Source organism: Cupressus sempervirens, chromosome 7 (genome assembly GCF_028749045.1).
Source record: "Cupressus sempervirens isolate cs-2001-9-10 chromosome 7, ASM2874904v1, whole genome shotgun sequence".
In the NCBI taxonomy this organism is placed as follows: Eukaryota; Viridiplantae; Streptophyta; class Pinopsida; order Cupressales; family Cupressaceae; genus Cupressus; species Cupressus sempervirens.
Genome location: NC_143124.1, coordinates 821,300,968 through 821,310,742, shown reverse-complemented (window position 1 = coordinate 821,310,742; position 9,775 = coordinate 821,300,968). Strand labels below are relative to the sequence as shown.

Genomic DNA, 9,775 nt, shown 5'->3' with positions numbered 1-9,775 from the left:
AAAAATTTAAAAATATGGAACAAATCAATAAGTTTGAAGAAATGCTAAGGATACATTGTCTATTCAAAATTGATACCTATATGATCAATTTTGCATCAACGAGACAAACTATGGTGACAAACACCCAAACTATTATCAACCACATTTAAACAACATTAAGATTGGTATCAAATAATTGATTATAAAAATTAATAAAATAATCTTTGCCTACTTTAAAATTATTTCTTACTTTCTTTTATATCATTTTTTTAAAATATCATTTTATATTAATACAACAAATTATATTACATTATTCTTAAATCATAATATTTTAACTCTCTTACAATATTATAATATAACTTGATGCATTAAATAAATAAGTTCAATAAATACACATTCATAATTTAAACTTTATAACTCCTATTTATTAGCTTCATTCAATATTTTGAAAACAAACAAATAATTTAAACTTTATAACTCCTATTTATTAGCTTAATTCAATATTTTGAAAACAAAGAAACAAAAATTAGTGTCCTTTTCATTCGTAGAGAACTCTTTAAAGTAGGTTAATAGCGTTCTCTAACTATTTGACAAAATGATTGTTTACTTCCTTCTTTTGCCTTCCCAAACTTGTTAAATGGACTTGATAGTCTTCCTTTGAAATTTGATTCCGTTCGTCCACGTTATAGCATGTAATTATGCATAATTCTATTCAAAAGCAATAATTGAAACAAACATTGCCAAGACCAATGGCATCTTTCATGTGGAATCGTTTAGTTTCATTTGTTTCGTAAATCAATCTACTGTGAAAGACAGACACAACACATCGAATCGATATGAATGATATTTAGGAATCGAAGTTTTTTATTTCAATCGAAAGAAGCGATGTGTTATTATCAAACACGGTTGAATTTGTTGGCGCAAATTTGGCATTTTTTCACATGGCTGTCTAAGGTATTAGATATAATTAGATAGTAACAATTGATAACGACTGGTAAGTAATGAGAGTGATGTTATATTTTTTTTAATCTACTATCCACCAAAATTCAAATCTGATATGAAACAGATACCAACAATTGTAGTTTTTAATTGGCATTGACTTATATTTCCATTTTGAAAAACAAGCCATGTACAGGAAACTCTTGTCAAAATCCGCTGGAAATATAAATAAAAGCTCAAGTGCACATCAAAACATGTTTACCCCTACAGCTAAGCTAACGTGGATCACAGCTATAACAAAAAAATCTGTCGAATCGGAGAGATCCTCATCAGGCACCTCGAGCAAGCATCTCCTCGTACCGTAACAAAGATATCTGCCGTTGATATTTAATTTGGCTGTGAAATCTTGCAATGAAATCCTCCGCTTCTCTGTCAACTCTAACCTCAATTGACCGAGACATTGGTGTACCCAATTCTTCTCCATCCCCCAGATCGTACGTCTGTGCTTCAGAATCTTCAATTGCAGGAAAATTACAAGGCTGCAAAATGTCTACTCTCATATCGCGCTCCTCCTCGTCCCCAAAAGAAGTGGGACGTATGCACGAGAAATAATTGTGATGCCTTTGTCTTGTGAATGCAGGGCTGTTGGAGCAAGAGAATTCGTATTCTCTGAGGCCAAATGGCCCGCTCGATCCGCTGCGAGACATTATATTCCGCATATTATTTGCCAGCAGCTTTCCCCCCTTCGTAAATCCTTCTTGCAAATACTTGCGCTTCAGCATACATTTTCTAGTGAGGAAAACGGCGACGGTCACCATATTCCATAAGCGCCTCTTGATGAGGGGCTTCTCTGCAGATGCAATTCCCATGACTTGAGATCTATAATTAGCAATGTAGCAGTGAATGCTTGCTTTAATTTGCGAAATGCAATATACCGAGAAATGAAATCTGTTCGTATATATAGAGATGGAGGCGAGTATTGAGAGTGAAGTTTTAATCAACCATTTTAATCCGTGCTAGCTGGAACTACTCGGTTTAGAGATAAAAATGAGTAGGATGCCGCAAACGTAATGATAAAATATTACAGCTGTTGGCACGTACGAAGATGAAATGGTTTCTTTCACGCGGACTACGCTTAATCTGCGGGCTTGTATTTTATTGAACATGATGTCCCCATTCGTACAAGTTTCTTTAATATACAGAAGTCGTCGCTTTATTGGTGAAGTAGCTGTAGCTCGACGGAGGCTATTGGAAATTTAATATCTTAAAAGGTACAGAATTACGTTTTTTTTTTTAAATAATTAATAGGTTTTTCAATTGAAAAAGAAGATTCTATAAATAAATACGAATAATGGCTGCGCACATAGTATACGTGGGTACAAAGCTCCCAGAAGGGGCCTATCGTTTCGACCCAGTCTTCACAGTGTGAATACATTTCTCCATTCACAATTATTTGAGCATTGATATGAAAAGTCTTTAATGAATATTCAATCAAAAATCTCGTATACAAATGTGAACAGGATTCTGTCAAATTAATAATAATACATTATTTGGTAGGATTATTCATATTAATGAAAAATATTAGTTTTTTTTAATGACGTGTAACTTATGGATTTATTTGAAATAATGGCTATCGGTGAGAAGAGGCGCGGGTGAGGGTTTTCAAATTCTAAGTTGTGTGAAGGTGAGGATGGTAATGAGGAGGATGCTCCTAGTGGTTTTGGGGAGGTGTTTTTGTAGCTAGTTCTCTGTTCTACCCTTGCGTTGTTATTGTTGGAGGTTTTTCCGGAGTGTGTTCTTTTTAACGGTTCCCCCTTTTGCATGCTCCTTTTGGGGAAGGGTTGATTTAGATATATTTGGAGATTTCTTTCCATAGTCAAGTCTTGTGTTTAGAGGGGGGGGGGGAGTTGGGGGGCAGGGGTGCTTAATGCTACTACCCCTGCATTGTTGTTTTTAGTGGTCTCTGGCTATGTGCTCTTTAACACGAATCTCTCTTCCCTTTGGCTATGTGCTCCTTTTGGGGAAGGGTCGGTTTGGATCTATCTGGAGGTTTCTTTCCTTATCTGGATCTTGCTTTTGGAGGGGGAGTTGCACAAAGTTGTGTTTGCTTTCATCAATGTTGAGGGCAGAATAGATTTGCTTGGCCTATTTGTGTTGTTCTTTTTGGAGCCTTTGGGCTCTGCTATCTCTATGCTTGTTTTTCTTCCAACTTTTGGGTATGCCCTAGCTAACAATTGGAGTTTTCTTTTGCCTATGTAGATTTTGGGTGTGTGTGCTCTTGTGAAAGATTGGTGGAAGCCTTGTGTTTTCCAGGACTTTATTTGTTTCTAGATCTACTTTGTGGAGTTTGGAGTTGTTGTAGGCCATGTCCTGCCTAAAGGGGAATGGTATTGGCTTTTCAATTTTTTGGAAAGCTAGAACTAAGTATGGTGCTAGCAAGGTGGACTTTGGATTTCAGTCCCAAATAGATTTGTCTCATGGAGACAGGATGACTCCACAACTTACTAGCTTGGGGACTTTGTAGACTGCTTTAGTTTTGAGAGGAGTGTTGTTACCCTTGAGGTTGGCTTGGGTCTTTCTATCTACTTCTCCTCTCATGGCTTCTATGGAAGTGGACCAGTCTTCTACTAAGGTCAAGATTTTGTTCATGGTTTAATAAGTGGAGGTGACTCATATTGGAGTGGAGATTATCTGGGCTACCTCTTGTGGTTGTGTTGTTGGAAGTAGGTGTAACAGCTTTAGCCTTGTTAGTTTGACCTTTCTCCTCCATGTTTCTATTGAGGTAGACCCTTTTCCTATTATGGTGGAAAAAGAATCTACAAGGGTTTGGAAGATCTTTGGATAGAGTTGTTGATTTCATCATTTGGTGGACCTTTTCTTTTGACAAAGAAAGATGGATAGGCTATTTGCTATCTAAGTTTGTTTCTTTAATGTTATTCTGATGAAAGTGCCTCTCTCTTTCAGTTTCTTTTATTCTAGTGATCAAGTGATTGCTGCCAGTTTTAAAGGGCTCGCTTTAGTCCTTCATTTCTATTCTTAGTTAAAGCTTGCAGCTTTTGTAGAGGCTTGTACCAAGATGATCTTTGACACTGTTGACCATGATTAGTGATTTAGTCGCATCCAGGCCTTTGTTTTTTATCATATCTTTTGTCACTAGTTATTGTTAATGTGTCATTAATGCATTATTTTTGTAATGTTAATGGTGTCTAGTAACAACTCTTTAGACTTGTGCTCTGACTGTACCATGGGCCAAAACCCTCTTGCCACTACTTTTTCTGAAAACTTATGGATTCAGTTAGGCCAATATTTTTAATTTGACCAATTCAATCTATCAATAGAAATGAAGTATTATATTTTATCAAATAGTTAGCTTTGAATAATTATTTATAATAATAAAAAAATGTGATTTTTTTTTTTTCATTAGTTTGAGCACTCTTGAAAAAAATCATTATTCTTTCACATAAAACATAAAATTTATAATCTAATGACAATACAATAAAAAAAAGTCCAAAAACTTCTTAGCACTTAATTACGCTTTTGATTCCATGTACTATTTGCGAGTTGTAGGTCATTGGCTTGCTCAAATCAATTCATTTGGGGAATAAGGTAATGTGTTTTTGTTTTTACCAAATGTCAAGGTTTAAGAATTTGGGAGATGGAAACAACTACAAGCATATGGTTTGCATTCATGAACAAAGTGCAACTTCGAGATTAGGGGCAATTTTTTAGTATAAAGATTCATTAGGCCCGTCTGTAATGAGCCTTGCTCAAATTGATCACAAATTACCCTAATTTTCTACTGGTAATAAATGGTTACAAGATGCACAATGAATTTAATTCTTCCTTTCACCTATTAATGCACTAAGAGAATAGGATGCATCTACAACCAAGACATATTTACAAGATCTAAATACAAACTAATATCAAATCCAAACTCTAGTATCATATATATAAATAAATGCTTAATCTTGATAAAGAATGACACCTATAGTAGTAGCATATAATATGCATGAATAAACAAGAGAAACCTAGTTCTTGAAGTTGCTTTGAGTCTCTACTGACAATGCAATCAATATCTCCAAGTATTATGCCCTAATGACAAGATAATACAGTGTTCCTACAACAAGCTCCTATAGCAAATGCCCTACTTATTCTTCCTCTTCACACCTAGCCCTTGGCCACAAATTCAGCACCATGAAGTGACTATAATACCACCTCCAATCGGTAATAATTTAAGTGATTTTTCACACCCTCAAAATTGCTATCATTGGGAGTTTTTGTTCCCAAAGACAAATTGATTATCTACAGGCCCTTGGCTCCACAAATACATAGGCAAATATCAATAACAAATCCGGATGCCTTCCCATGAGGCTCTCTCCTCTATTAACATTATTCCTGCCCCCCTTCTAGAAGAATCATAAGTGTTATCTTATCGCACTATTCTGGAAGCTTCCTCCTTTCCAACAATAGATAAGTTGTGCTTCTCGACGATTCCCTAATATTAAATTAATTAAATATAAAGTCATCTCTTTTAATTATTATTTTTAAGTATTTAATGACTTTATAAGAAATCAATTTAATTATTTCCACTTAGCCTTCGAAGGACGAAAGGCTAAGAAATCCATTGAGAGGCTAAAGAGATGGGGACATTACAGTCTGCCCCTCCGAAAATAGCTTGTCCCCAAGCAATCTCAACTCTGGATGTTGCAGAATCTCTTCACTCTCCCATGTAGCATCCTCAATAGGTAGGTTCTTCCATTTAATCAAATATTCTCTAATGACACAACTTCTCAATCTCTTCTCTCTAAAATCTAGTATAGCCTCTGGTATCAAAATCAACTTACCCTCATCATCTAAGGGTGGTAGAACTGCAAAAGGAGCCACATGATGTCCCAATGCCTTCTTGAGGCGTGATACATGGAAAATATTGTGCACTTTTCTATCCGCCAAAAACTCTAGCTTGTAAGCCACTTCACCCACATGCCTAATGACTCGGAAGGGTCCATAGTATCGTAGCTTGAGCTTCTCTGCACCACTCTTCTTGAGAGTAGACTGTCTGTAGGGTTGCAACATCAAATACACCATGTCTCCAACCTCAAAAGAGTGTTCCACTCTCTTTTGATCTGTATATTATTTCTTCTGGTTTTGTGCCTTCTGGATGTTTTCACGAAGAGCCCTCATGATATCCTGATTTTCCTGTAACATGTCTCCAGCACTAGGCACTCTACTATCACTTATCAACAAATCAAGAAAGCTAGGAGCCTCATAACCATACAAGGCCATGAATGGTGTCATCTGAATAGAAATAAGGTAAGTGGTGTTGTAGCAATACTCACAAAGGTATATCCACTTAACCCATCCTTTTTTCTACCCAGCAATATAATTTCTAAGGTATCCTTCCACCCATTTGTTGACTATCTTCGTCTATCCATCTATTTGAGGGTAGTAACTAGTACTTGAAAAAAGCTCGGTCCCACACAATCTAGAAAGATCCTTCCAAAAATTGCTCATAAATCGACTATCTTGATCACTAACAATGTTTCGTGGTAATCCATGCAATCTAAACACCTCATGAAAAAATAGTTCAGCAACCTATGTGGCTGAAAATGAAATAGTGATTGGGTAAAAAAATGTGCAAACTTGGTCTAGCGATCAACCACCACATAAACACAATCCTTTCCTTGCACTTTTGGAAACCCTGTGATGAATTCCATAGATATACATTCCCACTTCTTGTTTGGAATTGGAAGTGGTTGTAATAAACTAGCAGGATATGTATGGTTTTGTTTGTTCTGCTGACAAATAACACATTCTCTAACATATCGTAGAACATCAAATTTTAGACCCTTCCAAGTGAACCTCTCCTGAATCTGTCGATAGGTTTTGAAATACTCGGGATGGCCTACCAATGGTGAATCATGAAAGGACCTCAATACTATGTTCTTCACTTTTGATCTTGGAGTCAAGAAAATCCTCCCCTTGTAAATGATAAGATCATTCACCACTGTGTATCTATTATCATGTAGTGACCCATCAATAATACTTGAATCCCAAGAATCCTTAGCATATTCTGCCACAATCAAATGACTCCAATCCTCTGAAACCTCAACCATAGAGCTCAAATGTGGTCGGCGAGACAAGGCATCAGCTACTATATTCTGTGAACCTTTGACAAAAGAAATGTCAAAATCATAAGATTGCAACTTGCTTACCCACTTTTGCTGATGGTCATTAAGATCCCGCTGCCCAAGGAAATGTCTCAAGCTATTAAGGTCTATTTTAACAATGAGCTTATTTCCCACTAAGTATTGCCTGAACTTGGCCAATGCATGCATAATGGCCAACATTTCCTTGTCATATATACTGTAGCTCCTCTCAGGGCCCCTCAACTTCTTGCTTTCATATGCAATTGGATGTTTGTCTTGCATAAGGACAGCTCCAATCCCCTCACCTGAAGCGTCACACTGCAACTCAAAGGGTTTAGTAAAATCAGGCAATGCAAGCACTAGGCAAGTAGTTATAAGTTGTTTGAACATCTCAAAGCATTCCTGTGCCTCATGAGTCCAAACAAAAGCCCCTTTTTTAGTCAAATCTGTAAGTGGTGCTACATGGCGAGAATACCCATTAACAAATCTGCGATAGAATCCACATAAACTCAAAAATCCTCTAATTTGTGTCAGATTTGTCAGAGTAGGCCACTCAATAATTGCCTTGATCTTATCTGGATCCATCTGAACTCCTTTTGCACTAATGATGTGACCCAAATACAATAATTTTGTCATGCCCAAGTCACATTTAGATTCCTTTGCATGTAGAGATTCCTTACCAAGAATACCCAAAACTATGTCTAGATGTGCAAGATGCTCTTCCCATGTCTAGCTATAAACCAAGATATCATCAAAGAAGACTAACACAAATCGCCTCAACTGTGAATGAAATACCCTATTCATAGTAGAGTGGAATGTAGCAAGGGCATTGGTTAGCCCAAACGGCATAACCACAAACTCAAAATGTCCACAATGGAAATGAAAATTTGTCCTCTCAATATCTTCTTCTCTCACACGAATTTGGTGGTAACCTAATCTCAGATCAATTTTGGAGAAGTACTTGGCACCATGCAATTCATCAATCAATTCATCAATCCTTGGAATGGGGTAGCAATTCTTGATTTCTCTCTTGTTAAGCATTCTATAATCAATACACATCCTTAGAGTACCATCCTTCTTTTTAACCAATACTACTGATGAAGCAAAAGGTGACTTACTCAGTCTAACATGCCCCATAGCTAGCAACTCCTTGATAGTTTTCTCTATCTGATCTTTAAGCCGCTTAGGGTGCTTGTAAGGAGTGACTATAACAAGCTTAGCACCCTTTTCCAATTCGATGATGTGTTCTATCCCTCTATCTGGAGGTCTACCAGGTGGAATCTTGCTAAAGACCTTGTCATGCTTGATCCTCAACTCTTGTATATTAGGATGATAAACAAGTTTTTGTTGCTCTTCCTGTGTTGGCTTCAAAACACAACCTGTTGCCCACTCAACCATGTCATGACGTAAAAGATGTTCCATTTTCCTAAGAGAAATAGTCTTGCAACTGGTGTCTTTGAGTGCTTTCAACATATGAGTTTTTCCATCCATCTCAAATCTCATTTCCATCTCATGGAGGTTGAGGGTGAATATTCCTATGTCATGTAACCATGTCATTCCCAAAACCATATCTGTGTCTCCCATGTTCACCACATAAAAATTTTCCTTGAACTCATAGTTATTCAAGCGCAACCTAAGAGTGAAACCATCAGCAACCTTAACTTGAATTCCCTCAAACTTCTCAGTCTGTATACCACGCCTCTCAACAAGCCTAGTATCAATGAAATTGTGTGTCACACCTATATCAAGAAGAGTAATAATCTTTTGACCAGCAAAAACCCCTCGCATCCTAAAAGACCCTTCTCACTAAATACTTGTGAGATGAGCCTCTTTAAGCTTTACTTCTTCCTCTAATTCTTCATCATGTTCTGATTTTTCTGATTCTAAATCATTAATTTCAGATTGTTGGTCTAAATCAAAATCTTCAATTAGTGCCCACATTGCACGATTTGACTTCCCCTTAGGTTTCATAGGGCAGTCATGGTTAATATCATATGGTCCCTTACAATAGAAGCATAGTTTCTTCTTCCTCAAATCATTAAGAGTCTCACGGTCAAGTGGAAAAGTAGACTTATCTTTAGCTTTGTCCTCCTTAGGAAACTTCTTGTTGTCATGACTGGAAAATGTTCCCTTTGATGTAAACTTTCTGGTAGGGGCAGCAAACTCCATGCCTCGTGCCTTCTTCATTGCTTCCTGTAGTGAGGGAGGATCAAAAGCTTTCAACCAACCCTTCAATGGCTCCATCAATCCTTCCATGAATAAGACCACCAATCTTCTTTCACTAATGTTAGGAACCATGATCAATAACTGTTGGAAGTCATTCACATAAGCATCAAGGGAACCATGTTGTTTTAGTTGTGCCAATTTACGGAAAGTCACCTCAGGATCTTTGACATCAAATTTTTCAATCAGCCTGTTAGTAAACTCCTCATATGTAGTGATAAGGTTATGTCCAAGAGTGACTAACCCATGATACCACCACTTGTGACCAGCTCCTTCAAGATGTAGTGTGGAAAATCTTATGGCATCCTCTTCAGGCATTGGTCTCAAAGAAAGATAATTATCAAGCTTTTGAACCCAAGACCTAGCTATGCATTTGTTACTTCCATCATAGTAAGGCATGGAAATCTTACCAAGTGTTTGTTGATAGTCATTTCTTGGAGCATAGTGATCATTCCTTCCTCCTCTCCTATTCCTTTGATTCATGAATT

The 9,775-nt window shown here is 37.0% G+C and overlaps 1 protein-coding gene and 1 long non-coding RNA gene across 2 annotated transcripts; one reads left to right on the top strand and one right to left on the bottom strand.

Annotated features, from left to right (window-relative positions):
• Positions 1-1,247: 1,247 nt before the first annotated feature.
• Positions 1,248-1,787, bottom strand: LOC149549926 (uncharacterized). Its single transcript, XM_089794392.1, has one exon. The coding sequence runs from the start codon at positions 1,785-1,787 to the stop codon at positions 1,248-1,250; it is 540 nt and encodes a 179-aa protein (XP_089650518.1).
• An 865-nt stretch (positions 1,788-2,652) lies between these two features.
• On the top strand, positions 2,653-3,881 carry LOC149549925 (uncharacterized). Its single transcript, XR_016354501.1, has 2 exons — positions 2,653-2,967; positions 3,178-3,881. It is a non-coding gene; the product is annotated as an uncharacterized LOC149549925 (long non-coding RNA).
• The last annotated feature ends 5,894 nt before the right edge of the window (positions 3,882-9,775 follow it).

What these genes read in the sequence shown, in the direction of transcription:
- LOC149549926 (XM_089794392.1), bottom strand. Translation starts at nt 1,787, where the DNA reads ATGGGAATTGCATCTGCAGAGAAGCCCCTCATCAAGAGGCGCTTATGG.